We start from the raw sequence: 24,469 nt of genomic DNA on the forward strand, positions 1-24,469 counted from the left end.
TTATGTAATACCTCGAAACGGGCCCTTCAGGGTATAATAATTGATGATCTTAATGCGTACTGTATGAAGTAGTGCGAAAATGCCTTTAAATGAACAAAGTTGGCCGTATGTGTGCCTGCAGAGACGCAGCTAGGGGTCCTGACACAAGAGGTGACGAGGTAGAACAGTAATGAGGTGTTGACGTGAAAAATATAGACTAGCGCATGTGAGAGTTTACGGGATTACTTATGGGGAATAAGGACAACAACCACAAGGTTCTAAACAAGCGTGTTTTACTTGTGTACGAAACTAGAGGAATTCCACGTATCTTTCATCTTACTGTCGCAAGTACGATCGTGTAACTTTTTTCCACGTATACACTTCTGGCAATGTCATTTGCTACTTGGTCGTGCGGAGAAATACCAGGATATTAAAGTTCACAGTACTACGTTTGTGGGAATATAGTGTGAAGGAAACAATGTGTAGCAGAGAAAAGGAGCGCAAAATGAGTCATCCGCTGCAGTGAGTCCTGCGGTGTATTTATCGGAGGTGTAAGCATCTTTGGCGTTACCAACCACTTCTGTTTCTGTACCTTACAGCGGAAGTTTAGACGTTTGGACACCGGAAGAGTTGATAAACATAAATTAAATAAACAGTTATCGAACCTAGAATAGAGGAATGATTCTTGTGCAATACTTCTAAAAAACCTAAAGAAAGGCGACGAATGAGAGGATGAAGCTTTCCTTCGAAAAGTGAAAACGGCAAACACGCTGTGGGATTCGTGTGTTGAATGAATCGCCATCGTGTGCTGGCGTCACATTTGCGCGCGGAGTAACGTCGAACATATGGAAAGGGCGGTGCTGTAAGCATAACACTCGAAAAGGCACGCAAATACCAAAAGCTTTCCGCTTAGTTTCATACCCAACGTGGGGCGCGATGCCAAAAACCATCAAACGAAAAAAAATAAGACAGAGAAAAACAGAGAAAGAGAGAGACGATGAAGGAGAGAGCACGGCGACAAGACGGGCACTGAACGGCGTGCTCCCAGCAGACAGAGAGCGCCCATCCCCCCTCTCCGCGTTCTGCGAGTAGGGTATCGACGTCACTTCCGGCTGCGCGCATACGTCACGCGTAGCGCCCTGCACTTGGATGGTGAAGATCTCGCTTCACTTCTCGCCCTCCTGGCGCTCTCTCCCTCGGGTGTTGCGTTTCTCGACTTCCGGCGGGAGCCGTGCCCAACACCCAAGGGCCTAGCGGCTACGATCTCCGTCTGCCTAGTCCCAGGGTTGCGCCGCATCCGAGGAGATCCGTCGCGCCGCACCTCCGAGGCTCCCGTAACACCAGGTAAACCTTGTGCGCTCATTTCAACGCCGACGGAGCCGCACGCGCTTATTTGTGCCAGTGGACTGCCTTTTTTACACGTAGCGGGACTTCACATTCAGCTCTGCGCTCCCGGTAGTCGATTCTCGAACGCGAGCATTACCGGCCTCGGTGGTTCAGCATGTTGAGCCCACGTCTCGTCACTCGTTGCTCGTCGCTCGATGACGATGTACCGGTGCATCGTATTGGCCAAGAATATGCATCTTATTGGATTAGTGCCATGCAATCTCCATTGTGTTCCACATCGCATGGCCATGTTTACTCTCAGCAGACAAACGGAAACATAAATGTACATCAATGCTAGGTTCCAACTGTTGATGCAAAATAGTAGCGAGACTCATAAAAAGGGCAGTGGGCAGAATTTGGATGACAATACATCTCCGTCGCTTAGCTTTCGAACGTTGACGCGAGGGTTTCGCGACCAAACCGTCGGACTTTCTATTACAGTGTCTGCGTGACAGGATGTGTGAAAAAATGATTCTGTGACACTCGTATGATCGGTTATTGTTTTGGTAGGGCTAGGCGCAGAATTATTGGCTGCCACAATAAAGCTGCAATTAGCATCTTTTTTGGCACAACCAAAGGCTCAGTAATAGACATTTAACGCTTTTAATAGTGTCGTTTATGGGAATGTTGTCGAATAACTTTCCTCTGTGAAGGAAAATCTCGATATACCCAATAATGTAAATGACCTTGAGAATGGTAATCCAGGCCGCGCCATACATAGAGAGAAGTACAGCTCCCAGAAGAATTCTTGCTTCAAACCGATATGCCGTTGCATTTGAATATACACATGAGGGATTAATACAGAAAATCATGACTGTTCAGCTTTTCAAATTCACATCTACTTCTTTACTGTGATTAATGACTTCTTGAATGAAATGCTGTAAATCTGTTGAATCTGCATATTTTACACTGAAACACACACATTATCATTATACACTTGTATTGTAAAAGCGCTGGTTGGTTTAAATTTTCCCATAGTCACCCGGGCTGTATTGGAATTTTCGAAGTTGGTGTTGATTATATGAGTGGGTCAGTGGTTTACCTAAGTGGAGTACGCCACATCTGATGTACAGTTTTGTTGAACTGCTTAGCTTTCTAGATGCATTCAAGTCGCCAGAGGATTGTAAAATAAATTGGGACGGTTTCTTTTCACCGACTTGAAATGTAACATGGCAGCGAAATTAAATAACTCGATCGTAAAATGACGAGAGCGTTCTAGTGGTTACTGCGAATGACAGGGGAATACTGTCACAAGGGCTACAGCGCAATAACTACTCAATTATTTCATTTTGGAGCAAGCGTCGAGCGGCTGCATGACCATGTAACTTTTCTGCGATGGTTGTTATGTCGAAGATAGGCAGTTGCAGGATGCATCCCATGAGTAAAGAAATTTTCTGGTGAAATGGAGCATTACGAATTTACAACAACTGTTTGGTAGTTTCTGTAAAAACCAGTCACTGCCCACGTTTCGACCCTTTACTGGTTTAGTTATCCTTTCCGTACTCATGAGCAACGGCATACATCGATAAACACAAATAATACGCTACCGCTGTTTATAATCGTGAGATTGCCATGGTAAAGCAATATGTATTTTTTAATTGCGATTGTTTGTGGCAGGCACTTGTCAATGCAAGCAGTTTTGGCCTAACGTATGGACTGCGCGCAGTATGTACCAATTATAACAAACACTATTTATCGGGATTCTAATTGATACACGGTAGATGTGTGAGAGAGAGATAAGTGAGATGCGAAAGGCAGGGAGGTTAACCGGAAGATAAACATCTAGCTTGCTACCCTGCACTGTGTAAGGGGTAAGGGGAGACAGAAAGATAAAGAAAAATGCACATACATAAGACAGAGTAGTCGAATATAAAATATTGGTTCTATTATAGACCACTTTACCCAGTGTTAGCTTCTGCAGCTACCACTGTCAGAACTAAGAGAAGCGACAATGTTGGGGTACAAATCAAGAAAAAAGCCTTGATTTCCATCAAAAGCGAACATGTTACAGTTATCCTAGTGTTCTACAGTACCCGGCGAGTCGGCTTAAGTCCTTGTAAGAAAATGTGTGGTGCAGCGCGACTTGCATGCCGTCCCCGTTAAACCACACTCCTAACACCTTACGTCTGGAGCACCTCGTCCCGAAGTAAATGCTGTGGCTACAGGAGCGTGTGCAAACGTGCAGACTCCGAGTTCGCGACCGGAATCCTTCCGAACGCACAGCTGCGCCACATCACGCAGAACGAGAACGTGGAGAAATACACATTTGGATGTTCGCTAGACAGGTAGAGATAGCTGTACTGGGACACCTGCCAAAATTTATGTGTATATATATAAAAAAGAAAAGCATTGCGAGAGGAAGAGTATGTCGCCGGCTCGCCGAGATATAGCTGGATGTTGACCTACAGAAAGACAAGGCGAAAGCTTCGCGACAAGAACGCATTTCCGCAACGATGAAATGTGACGCAATGCGACGAGCGCTGCAACCGTGTGCGTCAATCTCGCTCGGCGTCCGATGTTCACGCGGGGAACGCGCGTACGGGACAGGCCAAAAGGCTTGCCGTGCCCGTGGTGTGCCGTGGCCGAGGCCCGCCACCATATATAGTCGCCGCCGCGGTGGTGGGCGCTCTCGGGAGCGGTTCGTCGGCCGTCCCGTTGCCGTCGTATTTTTAGACCGGACCCAGGAGTTGGGACGGTGCACGCAGCGGCACTCCGGCCGCACGGTCGCTAGCAGGGACGAATGTGCACGCAAATGTTTGCCGAAAGGGCCTTTTAAACAAGTAACAGTTGCGAAGACAAATAAAGCTGCATTCGTCAAGAGGGAGAGTTAAGCGTAAACATTTCTAAATCCAATGAAGCTGAGATAGCCTACTCGCGGAATGAATCACGTCAATCTATAGGGCTAACTCGTGTTCGTAATTTTGTTTCCCCCGTCTTCAGTTCGTGTGACATGGAAGTAATTCTGGCTCGTACACTTAGACCTGCATTGACTTAACGATCAGTTTAACAGCTATGTGACGTGACTCTCTCGACTAACTGAACATATGGCGTGTTCTACTTTAAGGTTTCTCCGCCACAATTCCTTCCGTGAGTACATGTACTTAGATGTATATGGATCGTGGATATCGTGTATATGAAGCAAAAAAGAAGGGAGGATGCTTACGGTTTTGCAAAAATAATTAACGGAATGTCGGTTCCAACAACTAACAGATCTTTATGTATCATCAGCTGGCAAACCCGTAAAGGTCCAAATAACATTACATAAGGGGGAGGTGGGTGAATGCATGAGAAAAGTATAACAACCAATGTAAACCTCAAGCTGAAGCACAGAACAAAAGTTGATAACTAGCACTATTTAAGCATTTCAAAGGTATGAAACATTCACTGTACGAGCACGTTTGTCCAACAGCACTAAAAAAAATCAGCATACCAGAAATGGTAAGAACTTCATTCAATAAGGTAGCTAATTCCACAGCCATATAAACGTCACAAGAGGCGAATTTGCTTAAGTGGACACTTTAGCTCGGGCCCAACACCAACGCGGCCTATTGAAATGCACGCAAAACGCGAAAACGCTTTTCTGGGATAACTCCTGGACCGATCTTAATGAAATTTGTTGCATTTGAGAAGAACGTTAAATTCTAGCGACTGTTGCAAGCGGAATTTCAAATTAGGACCTGAACTTCGGTAAAAAGGTTGTCAAAATTCGCAAGCTCGAAAAATACATAAGCACTAAGTTTACAAATTAATAGCTCTGCATCAAGAACAGATATCGCCGTTCTGTAAACTGCATCCATTAGGTCATTGAAAGTGGAGAAATGCGATATGTCAATTTATATATTACGTGAACTTGTTACGTTGTTTACGAGGGTTCTGCAAAGCTGTATTTCCATATTACATTTTTTTAGGTTCATGTGTCACATATCAATTTTGTCCGCTTTAGATGTACTATTAGATGCAATTCACTGAAATGTGGGATTATTTTTCATTGCTCAATTATTGTCATTGCCAAGCTTTAATAAAAAGCTGACGACCTAAATAAAAAATACGAAACCAACAGTCACTAGATTTTGAGTTTTTCTTTTAAATGCAACAGACCTCGCCAAATTTGGTGCCGTGGTTGCCGAGAAAAACGAATTCTCCTTTTACATGTATTTAGTTAGGAGCACCCGAGAAAAGGCTTCCTCTTAAGACATCGTGCGCGCCGCAGGAAGAAAAAAAAAGCTTTGCAAAAGTTGTCCCTTCTGGCAGATATACGAGTGGGTTGTAAAGAGTACAAACTTTTATGATAACGCACTGCGCAGTACAAGTGCCAATATGATCAGATTACTAGTCTTTGAACAAGAACTCGACGGTAGCGTTTGTTATTTAGGGCCTGTATTCGCAAGAACGCTGAAACTGTTCGTACGAGTAAATGCCAGGAAATCATGATGTTGCACATATTGTTAGGGAAAGCGGCTGGTCAACATGAAACAGCCCTTAGGAACAAACGTTGTGACTTTAACCACAGTTTTATACGGTGCGGTGTCAATTTTCTGTATTCTTGTAACACTGATATATCAATTGAAATAGGAATGATTCGGAAGATGCGAAACAATTGGCAAATGAAACCTTTCCGTAGAAAATGAATAGAACTTCTGTTTGAATAACTTCTCTCATGTTGAGTTATGATGTCTCACTTCAATGGAGTAACCATGGCATGAACTTTTATACAAGAACGATATAGACAGACAGACAAAGAACTTTAATAACAAGGTCCTGAGAAGCTTTGTCCTAGGGCAGAGCTGCGGGCCGCTAAAGAAACTTCAATTCGGCATGAAGGAAAGTACACGGTCAATATCAGCGACACAGATAGCAAATAAATAAATAAATAAATAAATAAATAAATAAATAAATAAATAAATAAATAAATAAATAAATAAATAGACCTTTGGTGTCTGCTGCTACTTGTAAATTCTGGCAGTATGATAACTTCGCCTGCGGAAGAGCCCGCTGTGCGAAAATTGCAAAAAAAGAAAAAAAATGATAGAACCAATAAGGGTACTGGACAATAGAAACCCAGCCGAGACCTTAGCACAAAAGAATGAAAAAAAAGAAAGAAAATCTAAGCAAGGAAGGCACAAGTGTAAAACAAGTGAGCTACTATTTTCTAAGGAAAAGGTAAAATATTGATGCATGGCTAAATTACAGTGTGACAAGGCTAGTGAAATTCGGAAGCAAAACATAGAAGGGCTGCTTTGTGAATAAGAAGTACTAATCCGAGTTTCCAAAGAGCATTGCCGTGTCACAAGTTTAGACACAATGACGTCCCTGAACTCCTAGAGGGTGCGCGATAACTAGATTATAGCGTTGTATTAATTAGTCGCACACAGGCCTTAGGCAAACAATTCTCAGCAAACCGAAGGAAGCTACGCTTCAGAACTTTAAAACGCAAAACGTGGTCCTACCACTGTGGATTCTAGAAGTGGATAGGACTGCAAATGAAAACACCATTGAAATAATTGGACACGAGTTACAAATTTTCGATTCTATAACGTGAATTACGTTAATAAAAGCGTTATTACTAAACTTCAAAACAAAGCGATAGTGAAGGTGTTAAAGTTCCTGAGTGTCACTGCTCGCACGGACATGAGATGGCGGACATTTTGTAAAATCTTTTTAATGTTATACCTTAATGTTCAACCTCCTCAGCATCAGCTGTCTCATTGATACTGCTTTTCTTTTTCAAAAAGGCCTGCTGCATTTATGCTCAAACTTACCGTATTCTCTTTTGCAGAACTATTCAAGTCCAGTAAACAAACAAGCCTAACAACATGGGAGACGTAAGGTGAGTCCAGATTGAAGCTTGCGCAACTTCAGTGGACATTTTACTTAGTAGCACTTAGATAAGAAGTCGATTTATTCTCATAGAATTGCTCTGGCACATTACTATAATATTTTGGAGCTTAAATCTTTAAGTACAAGCCAGCTTATCTTCCGTTGGTTCAACCTTTCGCAAGGAAACGCCCACCAACTTAGCAAACAAAATATGTACAGCTGAAACTGTTTGTCTTATACCAGCTGGGGCAATGCTGGCAGAATTTCATTATTCTAGTTGAATAAGCGATTCATAGTTAGTAACAAGTCTGACTGAAAATATTTGTAGTTTTTTGTGTCATACGATGGCTTAGAAAACCTTTCAAATGATAGGTTGCCTTCTTGTGATACATGCTACTCCTGCCTTGTTCCTGACTCTTGTTCCTGAAGAAAGAAAGAAAGAAAGAAAGAAAGAAAGAAAGAAAGAAAGAAATGAAAAGTAATAATAAGTTATATTGAAAACGTTCGCTTTGAACATATGCATCACGGCGCAATGAAATTATTCCTCACTTTTTTGAGATGTGTCGATAAACTTTCGTGTTGGCAGACAGATGGCAAATAAAAAATATAGAAGGGGAGCTACATATTCACTACTTGCAACCTATAAAAATAGCATCTAGAATTAAAGGGCAGTCACACTGAGCGGACATTAACCTTATGTTGTATAGTTGTCCGTCAGTGGAAGTTGTGAAAGGAAATCTGTAAACAAGTCAGTGGATATAAATATTTACGTAAAAAAGCCTGTGAACTTCACCACCTCTTCACGTTTCAGAGTGGTATAATCATGAAGGTTCTTCAGGCCACGAATGCGGTGTATCATAAGCAATGTGATGGTCTTTGCTCAATTGCTTAATTAACAAGGAAAATAAAGAGAAACCACTAAGGCATAAAATACATCTCGATAATCCAACGTTCGTAGCGCAAAAAAAAAAAAGAAAAAGAAAGAATATGACCACGCTGCTGTTTGTGGCGATTCAAACCGCTGTTCGGTAAACAAAAATTCACACCTTTTATGTTCCGGCGTATCGCTGATGCTTACTAGCCCGTTAAGCTGCTGCAAAACGCACGCAAGCGAAGAGCGAACCTGTGAATTATTTGAGAAACTCACAAAAATTGTGTTGTCTATATTATATTTTACCAATGAAGCTTTGTTTTTGTCTCTTTGTACTTGCATTTGATTTTACGTCACACTCTTGGCCATAATAGTACACGAAAGGAATGTTGAGATCAAAATGTAAAGGGAATCTCTATAATGAATGAAAAACGCGTTTGTACTAACAAGTGCAGGGAGCTAAATACATAGCGAGCTTTCGCATACAGTGAAGTACGCTTCCAAGAACCGGACATAAGGGTAAGAGTAGTGGCGTAAGATCAGATGTTAGTGAGCCTCCCATAGAACAAGACCATCGCACTCGCCATGAAGACAAGATCCGGAATGCCCACTGTCAGGTAAGAAAGTCACACTTTTCACTGTTGATTTTTTTCGACGAGGTGTCCGCTACGTTGAAATGAGAGAATTTAATTGTAAATAACTCGCCAGTTTTTCATCAGAACAGTAGAATGGTGTTCGCGAAACAATGAGAGATAGCGGCTTTTGTGTGTTGTTAGCGGGTCCCATAGCGGGTCACAGCAGAAGCATTTTCATCTCACAAAAGATCATTAGAAAATTTAACTATTTTCACGGAGAGTTCGAAGTATTATAACAAACATGGCGCTATCTATGTAAGATTTATTGACGAGACGCTATATTGAGCATTAACGAAGGAGTGAATAGGCTTCTCACAATCTGTCCTCTTTATTTTTACAGGTCAAATAGCTTTTTAAATACCGCAGCTTAAAGGTAAGTGCGTGCATAACTCCAGGCAGTGTGGGCGCCGATGTCTACAGTCACGTGAGTTCGCTTCAATGCGTGCAGATGATTCCTTCTCGTTCCTTTGTGGAGTAGTTGTGTTACGTGTTTTGTGTAGTAGTTGTCGTGACTGTTGTACATATAGCAGCTGGAGTGCATTTCTTTGTGAGTACACCTGAACTAAAAAAAAAAAAAACGTTTAGGAACCTTGACAAGTACTTTCTATTGCACAAGTCAGATAGCGTTGCTGGCAATCGCAGTCTCGATAAGGTTTCTTTAAATGTACGCTTTGGCGCTAGTAATTGCAAATATTGTTGGGCAGAGCTAAGATAACGAAAAAGGCAAGCCTGTTGATTGGAAGGTGTAACTGATATCCTAATGTGATTCGGCTAAATAAAACGAAGCTAAGAGAGACGGCAGGATATAAAGGTAACGTACAAGTATACTTCTGTGCTACGACCTTGTTTGTGAGCTACCTAATATCCCCATTCTTTTTCCACGTGGGACAAAATTTTTCTCATCACAACTTAGTTTGACGACACAGAATTTAGTGCGTCAGTCAAAGCTTAATTTAGCCACAAGGCTTGCATAGGAACTAAAAGCGTCCTATGGTAAAAATTCCGAAGCCCCATTTTGACAAGAATTAAGGTTCCTGTTGCTGCTACTTCTTCCTAAAAAAATGAAAAAAAAAAACGTATCGACAACCATTGCATAGCGACATTTGCGCAGATAAATATGTAATTATACTCACTCTTGTGCAGAGCAATAGCAGATCGAAGTGAGATATTTAGATAGGATAATGCACTGGACGTCTTTCAATGAAACAATCACTTTGAAAAATATTGCGTTCAGCAAATTGTTGCAGCGTCACAATTCCCTTCTTTTTTTAAAATATTTTCTATATATACCCGCGAAAAGGCACTGATGAATGTATTTCTTTGAAGATCACCTAGCAGCTGGTTATTACTTACATTAAATACGAAGATGTAGCACAGGATCCATCACGAATAATATGACACGTCCATTGGCTCCTGAACGTTTTGTACATGTTGGTTGCCATAATACAGGCTGGCTACATTTTTATCCGTTGCGACTATTATATTCGTATATTGTCATTACGTGAGATATGACATGCTTCGAAGGAAAGCTTACTTTTCCTTACTAGCCTCAAATTGTTGGCTATTGGGCGGAGCAGTTTGCAACTACACACAAGAACGTTGAATGGTAAATAAGCGCGCACGCAGGGAGTATATGCACGTACACGGAGAACTTGAACCATACTGTGTCCTTTGTAGCACAGGCAGCTGACATGGGTCAAAAGCGGGGTCTTTCTAAGTTCGTCCGCAAGCCGCAGTGCCCGTAAGATGTAAAGACCATGCAGTTTGGAGCAGAAAAATAATTAAACATGGAAGACGTTACAGATTGTTCGTACTTTAAATCATTCTGAAGCTGTCATCCTAAGTCAGTGGTCATAACATAATGCATGTATGTTTTATCACAGTTCGAACGTTTATCCTGTAAAAGCAGCTTAAATTGCCTACACGTTATACAAGAACGTAGATTTCCGGAACAGGTTTCTTTTCGTTTTTTTACAGAATGATTTAGGGAGTGGAGAATCCTCTAATTTTGTGCCCAGCGTATCGCGATGCAATGTTGGCGCTTTTCGTGAGCCTTTCCTCTCCTTCCAAGCATTCCTCCTGTTTTCAGTGTCGCCTATCCCCTGTGTCATTCCTCACATACACACTTATCCTTCGTTAGCAATTCCCTTGCGTCTCGTGGAGGGATTCCTATTCCGAGACCTTTTGTTCGTTTGCCTGCCTAATTGTCAGTCCCTCGTATTGTAGTTCCTATCGTACCGCAGCCAGGAGTCCACGTAGGCATCCCTGGCTGCTATGTGAATAACCTCGCCGGCCTGGCGTTGTGTTTGCTAGCCGGCTGAGACATGCGGGCGTGCGGAGCGTAGTAGTAGCGCCAGCTCCGTTGTGCGCCCACAGTGTTTGCCCCTGACTAATCCATTTGTGTTTCATGTGTTAGACCGACGCCGATCGCAGGAGGAAGGACGCCGAGGATGCCCACAGGCGACTCAAGGAAGTACGTTGCCACTGAATGAACTTGTTGTCGGAGTGATAATTCGGGGAACTGTTCCTTAGGATGCTATAGCATACGCGTGCAGCATGGCAATGTTGGTTCATTGCTGTCGAAGATGCCTTAAATACAGAAGTATTCATATCAATAAAACAAGCACAGAACTTACACTGACTTGGAATGCGGTGGAGTGTCAACACATAATTCCATCGCGTGTCGACGTGCTGCTGTAAGCGAGTTAGATACTTTCGGTTGTAGCGTCAGGCATTCTTCTCATATAAGGTGCTACGGCCCCAACAAATAGGAAACAAGAAAATTTCTGTCGGCAGCTGAACGCAGTCTTGTCACGATTAGGTCATTTTAGTCTTGATGGTTAGAAAGCCGCGTTTCACCACAATTTGGTAAGAAAGACCGGTGTAAATTTAACGAGGGCGGACACGTTTTGCGCACCCCACTTCAAAGACTACCATTCCAAAGTATCAACGTTTTCCAGATTGCATGCCTTGTAGTTTCTCTATAATTCGCGATTTCCGTCAAAACTGATAAGGCAATGAAGCTAAACATTTAGTGCTACATTTGTGTCAAGTTCGCACGTTGCATTTAATGCCCGGTGCTTTTGAGGATAAATCCGTTTTTTATGCTGTGTTGTGGTACATGCTGCACCCCGTCGAAGCCCGCGGGAACGAGCGAGGCGAAGAAATCGAAACGCTGCTGCAAGACTAAGCTGTGCATACGCTGCTCTTTGCTAACCATGCGCCAGTCCAGGTGAACTTCGTTCGCATGCTGCGGTACGGCTTCTTCCGAAGACGCATGCGCATTCTTCGCTTGCCTTTTCTGTTTGCTGCAAACAAAGGTAACGTTCTACACCATGTTTTATCTAATTTTGCCAAATTCGAAGATTCTCTTTATATTTTGGTTGCTCTCTTTATTTGCTGCTTTCGCTACCTGATAATTAATGTTTAGTATTACTGCATTAATATTTGCAGTTGCTTTCGCAATCTCCGCGGCTCGCATTACAAGTGGTGTGACGACAAGCGTGATCATGATTAGACTAGCGGTCTCGCTATGTCTATTGCACACATTTCTGTAATTATGAGCCCTCTAAGCATTTTTAATACGGCTTATATCTTTGTCTCGCTTTCATTGCGCATGCTTACGAAACGTATGTGCATTTGCGTGCTGCAATATATGTTGTCAATATATATAGTTTATCTTTCAACCGAGAAAGATAAACAAGTACACTTGCCAATATTATCGGTGCAACGTATTTAATTCAGTTAGAAAACTAACAAAGACAAGACAAGCTGCGGACCGAACGCAACTGCTCGCCCCAGTATGCGCGCCACGCTCTGACAATTATAATGGCAAAGAGTTTAATGAAATTCCTTCGTACAAATTGCGACGTACGCTTAGTCAATAACCTCGCAGCATACTACATTCTTGAACTGGCTTGCTTATTTATAAAGATGATTAAGACATTGAGCTATGCTGAACGCCACGTACGCTATAGAAGTCTTGCGCAACTAAGTAAGCCGCTTCTCTGAGTAGCTTACCCTTCAAAGTATGACAGTGTCGGCCATCCTCGACTTAATCCAGTGGTTGAAATTTTTTTTAAGCGAGCAATGTTGACTTAAAGTACCGAAGACATCTGTCAGGCCCCTTCCTGAATTTTCGCACTTGCTTCTCTCTATAAACATCTTCTGCAGTGTGATGTCGAGAGAATGGTTCTCATGCCGTTTTAACGTTCGCGCGATGTATTTTGACTGATCAGCCTAGCAATAGTTATAACGTAGAAAAAGAAACTTCATGGAGGTGATGGAGGCGGGGGAATGTAAGCCCTTTAGATTTCGCGACTCGTTACATAGTAAAGAATCAAGTCTTTGCGTGAGTCCATGAATCCTCGTGCGCAGTTCTTTTTTTCTAAATATGGGAACTTGTGGTAGTTACGCTTTTGCTGTTGCCCATCGGCTCGCAGGAGGAGAAGAGAAAGATGGAGGAGAAGGAGAGGAAAAAGGCCGAGGTGCGCAAGCGTCTCGAGGAGGCGGCCAAGGCGAAGAAGGCTGGAGGAAAGCGCGGCTTCATGACACCGGAACGCAAGAAGAAACTCAGGGTGAGTGGAAGCTTGTTCTCCCGATGAATCCCGCTGTTGTTAAATCAGTTCTACGGTAGCCCACAAGGTGATGGAAGGTTTATGGAACAAAGACAAAGACCTATTCAGTGATTTGCGGTGATTACCTTGACTATTCAGTGATTTCAGATTTGCCATATTCAGTGTGCTCGTGCTTCGAGTCGTCGAACGATTCAGTCTCACTCTCTGCGTTCTGCTGGCTTCCTGGTTAGCTCAGATGGTAGAGAGACCGCCCCGGAAAGTCAATGGCTGCGTATTCGATCCCCGGACAAGGACAAATTTTTCTTCAACTGCGAAGTATTCTTTCTGAGGAACCCATCTGGGCGTCCTTTGTCCTTTGTTGTCATTGGCATTGTCATCCAAAGGGCGTCCTTTGGATGACAATTTTTTCGCTTTCGCGAATCCCACCCTTTGCGCATTTTCCCAACGAGCTTAGCCTTGCAAATGCGTGCATTGAGATTTGTACCGTTGGCGTATTGCGACTTTCTAGTTTCTTAATTCACTCCGCGCCGTCCCCGCCAGCACGCTCTCATACCACCTTTCCAATCTTATTGCTCGCGGTGAATGACCGCAACATCGTCACCGTCGAACACCCCCTCGGCATGAGTATTTTTGCGCCACTTGCCGTAGTGGTGTATTGTCTATGACATTGCGCTACTGAGCCCGAGGGCGAGGGATCAAATCCCGAGCGCGGCGGCCGCATTTCAATGAGGGTGAAACGCAAAAACGCCTGCGTACTGTGCTTTGGGTGCACGTTCAGAACTAGGTGGTCAAAATTAACCCAGAGTCTCCCACTACGTCGTGCTTCGTAATCGTATCGTTTTATGGCCCTTAAATCTCCAGCATCTAACCTTTCATTAATTTTCCCGCCGATGAAATGTTGAATGGGCGTACACCCAGTACGCGAGGAGCCATTTTTCGCGTACGCGTGTGATAGCCACTGAAGGTGGAACAAAGACAGAGAGAGAAAGTAAACTTTATTACAGGCGTATTAGTTATTGAAACCTTGGAAAAGGAGCTAGTATGGTCGCGACGCAGTTAGCCCCTCTGCCAGCATGACTTAGCATTTTGGAACATCAGTCTTGATCGTATGCTCCTAGGCCTCGAGCCTCGAGCGTGGAAGCTTGCCGAAGAATCGTTCTTGGTGGGGGGTTGGATGGGCACCCCCCATAGTACGCGATCTTGGCGTGCGGTTAGTGCTTCTCAGTGCCTGCAGTTAAGTTTAAACGTTTGTCTAGAAATTTCAGCCGCCCTTGTGGGTCTTAGCACGGATCGAGTCTGTGCCCGCCGTTGAGCCGTGGCGAGCGCCCGGGAGAGTATCGTGCTCGGGAACGGATACGCTCTGCGCGAATCCTTGTGAAATTGAGTTAATTCGTCATATGTGATGATGGGTTTGAGCTGGCTCTCCGGGTCGAGCGATCCCACCTCTATGACAGTTTAGTGAGCGCGACAGCAACCACACTCTTTCTCCAACTCTACAGAATCTTCTGAGGAAGAAAGCCGCCGAGGAGTTGAAGAAGGAGCAGGAGCGCAAAGCCGGGGAGCGCCGGAAGATCATCGCGGAGCGTGTTGGCCAGCCCAAGCCTGTGGATGGCGCCAACGAAGGTCTGTGGATACTTGAAATCGCGATTTATTGTTTAGCCTTGCGCAGGACTGATACCTTATGATGAAAACGCGCGGCGTTTGGGCATTGTGACACGTTCCAAAAGTTACAGTGAGTATATACGGCTCGCTATTTTTGTCCACGTCGCTCCAATATGTTTTTCTCTTAATTACGAAAAGCGGCTTCTACCAGGGGTTAAGGCATAAGAGAAGTAAGTGCCTATGTATTACTACGAGTAATCCTGTCGGTCAGCAAGGACCTATGCGCTTGCGTTAAATATTGTCAAAGGCGTCCTTGTCATGCTCCATTTGTTACATGCCAACCGCAAATTAGGGTTCATCAGGACCAATTTATTTTAAAAACGAAAAATGACAAAGCTGCATGCTGACGCGATTGACATTAGCAGAGCTAATAACTACGTAGAAGCCCTGAACACCTTACGATCACAACCACTGTACCCGCGTCAGGCTATTGTGACTTTCTTTTCTTGTTTCTTGTTTTTGTGTTTCTGCCTAGGCTGTTGGTAAAATGGTTAGCAATAAAGACGAGTGTTAAGTCTAGGCTTGCGAACAAGCTGGTGCAGCGCTACGTCGGAACCAAAGCAATGTGATAGTGGTTTTAAATTGTTGATAACTTTACGTCTCTTGCTCCCACGCACCACAGCCACCCTTCAGGGAATCCTCAAGCAGTACCACGCCCGGATAGCGGCACTAGAGGACGCCAAGTACGACCTGGAGTACGAAGTCAGGCAGAAGGACTTCGTGGTACGCCCACCTCATTGAAGTCGGCTCCGTGCCTCGTCAGCATCGCCATGCCATCTACACAACAACACAACCAACGCAGCGCGGCCCCAGCCGGCCTACACAGCTCTCCCTTTCCTAATCTAAGATCGTAGAGCTTCCCACGAGGGTGTGCTGTACTCGGAAGGCATAGAGATCCTTTGAGCAAAAAATGCAAGTACCGCGGTCCTGCGAACAAACAGAACAGCGCAGTCTGAAATCCTCTACATTGCGTTTTGACTGCAATTATCATAATCAGGCTGTATGCCTGGCCTGTCGGAGCAAAAGATGCAAGTACCGCGGGTCCTGCGAAGAAACAAAATTGTCCGACAGGCTAGGCATACAGCCTGATTACGACGATTGCAGTCAAAACACAATGTAGGGGAATTCAAGCTGCGCCTCCAGCCCAGGGATAAATTGAGTTTTCCGAGTCAAGCGTTATTTGTATACCTTTGCTCATTGGCGTATTTGCCTGGAGGAAGTGAGTTAAAATCTACGGAACATACTGACAACAATGTAACGCTGTAACTATCTTATGGATTTCGTATTAGGGATTACAAGAACTCAGCAGTCCTTAGTACTCTTAGCCCTAATCTATACTTTCGCGTAAGCACACCGACACTTGGTTAGAGCCACAATTTATATATAAAGAAAAAGCAACAATAAACCGCATAAAACGATCTTGTGCAAAAATAGAAGTTCGAACGAAGAAGGATTGTCGGAACGGCGGACACTAAGCGAAGTGGCGTTCAAAACATTTAGTTTGGCGAGAATGATCCATAACGCTAAGCGTTTAGCTGTGTGAAGTCTGTAGGAAAACCGAACTGACGCCTTTCGCTGGATACCTCCAGGATAAACAACGGCGCTTGCTAACCTGAGAGACTTTTTTTCTTCTCTGAAGCGTGTGACATACGTGTGTGCATAACCAAAAGCTGCAACGCGGTGCCTTTTTGCGCCTTAAAAATTATGCTGAGTGTTTCGTACATAAATGATGCGTAACTGTGTGAAGCTTTTTTCTCACCTGTTTTCAAGAGTGCTGCTGTGTGCCTGAGCTGTAACTGACGCATTCGCTGCGAGTTTTAAAGTTGTTTGGCTTGCGATAATGGCATAAAATTTTGCGTGTTACCTGCTGGCTGATTTCAAACTTCATGGGAAGCGTGGCTAATATTTTCTTCTTACAGTGGCACTGAGAGAAAGCTCCATTAACTATACTTTCGTTTCAGGTTACCATCAGCTTAATTTCTGCAACTCATCAGCGATGGCGACCACGCTGGATTATGCCTGTTAACATTGAAGTTTGTTGAATCTGACAATATCGTGTGGCTCTGCAGCCCCCGCAATGCCCAGCACCGAAACGTTTCTGGAATAGAACGTTCGAAAACCTATAACTTTCTTCGTATTTTCTTGTATGGTGTGAGGGAATCAAAGACAAACTTAAAGAGGAGAAACGGAAGAAAGTTCCGGCACCTACCACCGTAAGGAGCACAACTCCTGTTTTAAGATTGCACTGTTGCTGAAAAGAAACGTTTCTGAGCTGACCATTATGGTGCTATTTGATAATATGCTGCTCTAATTACGAAAGCTGCTTGTGACCTAATCAACCGCTTTGCTGTGCTTCTTGCCAATCAATGGCGTTTGTGAAATGAGTCAAACATTCGAGGCAAAACAACCTATAACTTCTATTAACAATCGGTATTTGGCAATGGTTGGTATCACTCATGGCTTCCTTAAAATCGGTACGAAAGCAAAATGAAGCTGCTGGCAAGAAGCGCGGTAAAGCTAGTACGGCTGTTTGCTCGACAAACTAACCGAGAATTTTTTTCATGCTTTGACTACTTTCACGGCTGCGACCGTACAACAGCCACGCTACAGGCCATCTGCAAAGAATACTACGAGCGATTGTGCAAGCTGGAAAGTGAAAAGTACGACACTGAGTACTTGGTCAGGCAGAAAGACTATGAGGTCAGTGACGTGAGATCGCATGTCTCCCCCATCGTCCCCAAGAGCAAAAGTAAAAAAAAAGCCCCTGTACACATGGATTCCCCGTTACACACTGATACAGGAATTATCCTTTTCTCTCTCGCTTCTGAAAACGAAGTTAGACTGTGAGCTAACAAACCGACGCAAATCTATGTGAAGAAACTCTTTGAGGAGGTTTTTGTTTTGGGAGTCTCGACGAAATGTTTAAGCTGAGGCCCAATAAAGCTTAATTATTCATTTTAGATAATATTATATGAAACGACAGCTATATCCACAGTTTGTGCCGGAATATTTTAGGCTATAGTCGGTGGTGTGCTCACAGTCGAGGTTCGTGCGTGCATGAAAAGTGTGTTGTTATTGCATTGACATCATTTAAGAAATAACTGTCATGTACGCTTGAACGGTGTACGTGCGTAGGCTTGGAAGAAATAGCTGAGTGTAAGGTGGGAACCTAACGTTAAGAAGGCTCTGGGAAACTTTTGCTAGAGATGCGTAATGTGTCGGATATTAAAGTGCACCTCTTCACGAACCTTTTCGAGCAGGAAGCTTTTTGAGAGAGCCTTGTGTGAAAGAGTTGTCGGCAATGACATGTTGCAGCAGCTATGTCCTTAAGGTCTCTTCCATCTCTTCCAGGCAGGCACCTTTCCTATGCGGAAAGACGCCTGCTGTGTTCCCCCGAGCACCGCGTCAAGATTTTGTATCTGCATCACCTCGATATAATTCGTCTCGACTCTCGGTCGCACCGATTAATCTCAGAGGTCATCAGCATCGGCCATAGCATCTCCACTCCACTACCGATCGCACAACGACCCAACGTAATAAGAAATCGAGGCTTTTGCTTCGGACGGAAGCGCAGTTTGAAGCGCAGTTTGAAGAAATGTGACCAATGGCCAACTTGTACTAAAGTACATTCCGACATACACGAACATTGGAGGAACTTCAGGAAGTTGCGAAGGAAAGAGAAGGCATTAATTTGAACAAAACGGTACGATACCTGTTGCCACTGCAGCAATAATATTTGGCATAGACTTTCCTGAGATCCCTGCTCTTGTCATGGTCCATTTATCATGTTTAGAAGGGTTGCAGGGTCCCTTTAAAGAATGGGCTCGGTTCTTTTAGCACATCTTCGCAAGCAACTTGGCACAAGCCCGCAGTGGTGCGCTGTCCATGCCTATGTTCATTTACAAATTCTGCATGAGAAAATAATTCTTAAATCAAGTCGAAATTAGTAGCCATACAACGTAACTAGTTGCTGTCATAACCGAGCAAGCTACTGTAGTGGCAGCTCATTTTAGTTTATTAAATAAAAAAAGAATATTGACATAAGGGAGCAAATTCCAATGACATTCCGAAATAAAAGGCCGGTTTCAACAGTCTTCAAGGATTCGATTTCGGAACCTTGCACGTTTCTAACACCCTCTAAATAAAACACGCCAGGCTCTGAAGCTCTGCCGTATAGCCCCACATTGTGTAAGCTTTGTTCGAGAGTAAATTCATCAGTTAACATGAACTATTTTGAATTTTGTTTTAAATGGAAGCGTCAGGCTTCATTTGCAAAGACAGCGAGCACTTTTACGTAAATACACTTCATAAGACGAGTGAAGCATGATTGCTTGATCATGTATATGTCGAGAAAACTGATTATCTTTCTGCGATCGTTTCAGATCAACGAGTTGACCATCCAGGTGAATGACCTTCGTGGCAAGTTGTAAGTGCAGTTCGTCTGTACCAAAAATATCTTTTTTATCTGGTGTACTCCTTTGGTGACCTCGAATCTGAGGCTCGATCTCTTGTAACCTCTCCTCCTTCGTTACGTTTCAGCGTGAAGCCGGCCCTGAAGAAGGTTTCCAAGTAAGTTGATGAATTTTTTTCTTTTCTGATATACTGTATCTCGGTCAGGGGAATCCAACGCCTTGAAATTACGTTTTACAGGGAAATCTTTAACCACTTCTATACATTTTCTTCAGGTTCGACAAGCTCAAAATGATCGCCAAGAGTACCTCGGAGGTTGACTTCAGGTCAAACCTCAAGGCAGTCAAGAAAGAGGCCTTCAAGCTTGATGAGGAGAAGCAGACGGTAAGATTGAACTTTGACATGGCTTAGTTTACCAACATGGCTATTAACATATTTTATTTTTATTTCCAAGATACTGCAAGACCATCTGGGCTCGAGCAGAGGGGAAACATATAAATTCAGAAAAATAAAATTAAACAATGATCGATATTTCAGAAGACAAACAAATGACATTCAACTTATAAATGTGCGAGATCAGCAATTATTCCATTCTAAAGAATCAATACTGTTTAACAGTGAAAATGGCAGAGTGTTACATTCGCCTAGAGTACAGAGGAAAATGAAAATTTGTTTAAAAGTGTCAGTTCTTACATAGTAGGAAGTTAGGGATTCATAATGGTGCCAATGAACGAACATATGGGTCACGACGTGATGACATGAAAAAGAAGCTTAAGCCTGAGCGTTTTCCACCGAAGTTTTAGTGTCTGGATACACTGTGATGTTGCAAAAATCTCTAACAGCCGACGTAAATCAGTGCTTCTTCGGTGAATATTATCGCTATATGAGGGAACCTAGAGAAAGTTGCTGGTTAGGAGTTAAGAAATACGTCAAATGGAAACTGTTGGTGTTAATATACACAAAGTTGAGATCACGTGTTCTGTCAGCAAATATTGTCCTATAACACTATTGCGTGTCTGTTCGATGAGCACTTGTGAACACTTACACCAAAGTTTCACGTAGCTGTTCAGTATTGCTAGTATAATTTATGGAAGCATTATTATACCGAACTCTTGTCAGCGTTAGTTATTGATATCACCATTTTTCCTGACCTCTCCTTTATTATAGTTCTTTGTGTCATGTTGCTCCTGACATCATGAAAAAGCTTTTTATCCGAGTGCACTATTCAACAAAAATAGCAGCGTCAAAATCAAGTCAAACCCTACTCGCAAACATTTATATCAGACACGAAAGTCTGAGGCAGCAGCTGCTCTCTACGAAAGAAAAGGCATAGTGCGCGAAACACTAGCGTCTTTTGTTCATGTTGCTCAACACTTCCCAGCTGCAGGACAAATTCGGAGTGAACTTACTTTCGCAATTATCTTTTTTCTTTACTGTTTGCTTTTATGCTGCAGGAAGCTTGTGCAGGTACATCCTCACAGCTAGCAATACCTAGTCAGATAACATGAGTACGAGCATATATTTAATCATTTTTACGCAATGTGCGTTTTGTTTTTCATTTTCATGCAATTTGCATCTTATCTGCCTGAAGACATTGTACATATATTTAACTGCGCACTAGACCCTGAGACATGCTTCGGAGAGGGAAGTGTTCGTTGCAATTTCTTTTTCCTCGTTGTGACGTTTATTTGTGCCGTGTCTAATGTGCGTTGTTTGTCTTGAGTGTGTCTTCAGTGTCGTGCTGTATTGTCGCCGCTACAGTGAAAGATGTTGTCTTTCTGTCTCCAGGTCAAGAAGGACGTGCCAGAATGGGCCGCGAAGTAGAGGTTCTGAAATTTGAACACTGTCCCACATTGTTCACTCTCTGTAGATCCAGAAAAAAGAATGCCTCACTTTACCCAAGTTGCACTCTAACACACAACGAGGCTCAGCGTGGGTTGGCTGTGTCACTCGAAGTAACGGGTCTCTATAAATCTAGCTTATTTCGAATCTCCACCCACGCTATCTCCCAAATTTTCGGAAAGTATGTTATTTGAAGATAGAGGAAACGGTTCGTGAATTATAGTATATGCCAGTTTAACGTTCCCCTGTGACTGCAAAAGAAGCGAGCGGGGGTAATGCGAGGCTTTGATAGCAAAATAGCAGCTCAGTTTAGTTGTCTGCTTCTTGCTACTAGCTTATCATATCAGCGCATTCTTTTAATACGATCGCGATGGCTTTCGCACTAATGATAACTGATAATAACTCCTCAATATAAATTCCACATGGTCAGCCCACGTTGAGTTAAAAGACGAACTTAATTTCTGCTCCCCGATTAAACGATCCAACCAAAGAAACCGTACTCTTTCCTAAACCTATGAGCTCAAGTCTTTCTTCGCCATTTTTGAATCCTCTCCGCACAAGCCAGGTGCCTCTATTTTGGCCTTCATGAGTAATTTGAAGGACTTTCAACCGCAGTTTCACATTTTGAGCATTTTGCTACGATTTTTAAAAGGGACAGTGATTCCTATTCCAGAGCTTTCAAGCTAGAATTTTGTATTGCAGTCTTTGGCGGTTTTCCGACACTCTGTGCCCCAAAGGTTTTCGGTCGATAAGATAAGAAAGCATGCTAATTTTTTTTATATCTGACCGATGCAGTTTTTTGTTATTGTTATTTTGGCGTGCAAAGACTGCACAGTCTTTTTACTTCTGAAGACAAAGCGACGGACTCAAGTTTCTCACTCTTCACAGTTGACACATTTTGTGACGTTGCTGTGATTGACTGCTTCCGCTTGCTAACACCTTTATCCTGCAAACACTTACGCAGCACTAATCAAATTGCTACCAGTGTTTTTGATAGAGTCCCGTTGCAACTTTCTTGGATTTTTGTGACCGGCTAAAGGATTTTGCAAACTGCGCATTATATTTTGAAATCGGCGTTTTGGCTTAATCTCAAGTGAGCAGCCAAAGCTGACTTTTTACTGCATCTTCTGATAAAACATTTCTCCATTTTTTGTTTTAAATTAATAATTTATTGAACTGTAGCACACATAATTTACGAAATTTCTAAAAGTTTTCTTTAGTCGTAATGCCCCTGCCAACATTAACACATCAAAGGGGATATCCGCCCCTTTCACTGCACATTCGGGAAAGCCAATGACCCTGACAATATCCGCTACATCGAAGTGGGAACATTTCCTTGAACCCGCCCGCCGTGAGAAACTGCAACATAGGTGAGATGGTTATCTGATTCAAGGAAGTGCCTAAACCCAGGAACTATGGAATTTACGCTGTGTAGTTTGTTTCTAGTTATCAGGTCCAAGTTCATTCACTTAACAATTACAGAAAGAGAGTACAGTATTATTATTACGAGGTTCTTACAGTTAGGTTTTCTGAATCCATTGTAACACAGGATACGTTTCATTTACAGTGCTTTCAATTTGATGACTAAAAGATGTTTTCGCGAAGACGTGTGAGGCTTAGACTAAATTTGGGTTTGAATGTAGTGTTTCAACCTAATGGCGAAATGGCACTTGAAAGAATTCGAGATGACCTGGCCAATCACAGCAACATTCAACCTCGTTTAATTCGAGCGATAAATTGTCCAATTTTCTGTCCGCGAACGAATATCTCGCACAGCTCGTTGTACGGTTTGAGATTTTATCTGCTTAAATGCCTCGACTAAAGAAAAAGCACATGATGTTTGTGAATGACGAAACGGCTGAGCACGTGCGTTTATTGCTACTTGTACGGCATCGAGTCGGTGGCTAAATGAACTGCAAGTGCTTAACTGCGAAGGCGAGTTTAAATTAAACTCTGCATACCTCCTTTTTTTTGCGTTGCAGCCTATTACTAAAGTATTCAGCGTTGTCATGGTGCCTACTGTTTGTAAGGGACTGTCAACCGAGTTTTTCGTAGCAGGAACGCAATGAAGCTTTTTTTTCCCAAATGCCGAATGCCGCTCACGTTATAACACTGCTTTTGCTGGCTTGGGCCGTGGCGAACCACTTCATTCAGCAAATTAACTGGATAACAATAACAGATTGCTTTGTTGTAAAACGAGGTTCGTATGTCTTAACTGCTCGTGAAATCGCTAAAGTGAGATAACGAAAAGAGAACGACGAGCGCCGATGCTTGCACAACATAAACAATGAACCATAAAGCCTGTAAGAGGCACGCGTGCTTCTTGTTTTTCTTCACAACGTTCTAAAAATCACGTGCATCCGCAAGTGCGTGCGCAAGATGTTAGAGAGTGGCTATCTGGCATCAGTAACGGTGCTTGATATACCTAACCTGGCTCGTTTTGTTTAGTTACGTACGCTTTCGTTCGTGCAAACTTGCGACAACGCTGAAGCGATATTGCCTGCTTGCGTTTCGATGGCGCAAATGCAACGTGGGCAGAGGCGTTGCCTTACAGAGCGCAAATTTGCAAAGACTTTCGTTAAAATAATTAATGTTTTTATTTTTAGGAAAAGAAACCAGAATGGGCCCTCGGATCCAAGAAGGAGAACGAGGAATGAGCGAGGAAATGCCAAAGATCACGACAGGGAAGTCCACCACGACGAAGCACCTGGCGCGACAAACACGGAAAAAAAAAATTACCAAAGCCCTACGTCCCAGCACACAAACTGTCGCTTTTGCTTCCCTGGTCGAAATTTCTTTTCTTTTTCTGTTATAATTGTTTTTCCCAGGAACCATTCATTTGTTATATGCCTTTAATTATTTTGTAAGCTACACAAAGCTGTGGTCGGAATGACTTCTGAATGAATAAACAACGGTTACAGGCGGTTATTTGCCTGAAGTATCGGGCGTGGCTTCTTAAGTTACTCCATATGTCTTTTGTAATACCCGCTCGTCATGGAGAGATTGTTCACTCGTCTTGTGTTGCCATCGACATCTTCTTTTAGAGCACCACCACGACAATATTTCCTATTTATTGACTATTTTGGCATGCGTTAATGTACAGCCTTCGCTGCTGCTCCCGCGACGCTGACAACACGCAGGAGTGTTTACCGAGTTATTTGATGAGAGACCGAAGTCCACTAACTTTAGGCAGAGGAAGTGCTACTTTTTGCTATTCAATTAGCAAGCTCATGATGAAGCGAGAGCTGTACCGTCACGGCATGGCGTACGCAAGAGATGTGACGGTAATA

The 24,469-nt window shown here is 43.2% G+C and overlaps 1 protein-coding gene across 4 annotated transcripts; it reads left to right on the plus strand.

The window, feature by feature from the left end:
• Positions 1–1,168: 1,168 nt before the first annotated feature.
• On the plus strand, positions 1,169–24,120 carry wupA (troponin wings up A). Of its 4 annotated transcripts, XM_075689835.1 has the most exons (11): positions 1,169–1,323; positions 7,142–7,187; positions 11,105–11,161; positions 13,131–13,265; positions 14,765–14,888; positions 15,550–15,650; positions 19,310–19,353; positions 19,467–19,496; positions 19,613–19,721; positions 21,126–21,163; positions 23,786–24,120. In XM_075689835.1, exons 2-10 carry the CDS (start codon positions 7,179–7,181, stop codon positions 21,159–21,161), a joined length of 645 nt encoding a protein of 214 aa, XP_075545950.1. In that variant the 5' UTR covers positions 1,169–1,323; positions 7,142–7,178; the 3' UTR covers positions 21,162–21,163; positions 23,786–24,120. The 4 variants fall into 4 exon arrangements, with proteins under 4 accessions (XP_075545950.1, XP_075545948.1, XP_075545947.1 ...); XM_075689833.1 differs by lacking the exons at positions 15,550–15,650; positions 21,126–21,163 and adding an exon at positions 17,527–17,627; XM_075689832.1 differs by lacking the exon at positions 21,126–21,163 and having other exon boundaries at positions 1,170–1,323.
• Positions 24,121–24,469: the final 349 nt, after the last annotated feature.

This window comes from Dermacentor variabilis, chromosome 4 (genome assembly GCF_050947875.1).
Source record: "Dermacentor variabilis isolate Ectoservices chromosome 4, ASM5094787v1, whole genome shotgun sequence".
In the NCBI taxonomy this organism is placed as follows: Eukaryota; Metazoa; Arthropoda; class Arachnida; order Ixodida; family Ixodidae; genus Dermacentor; species Dermacentor variabilis.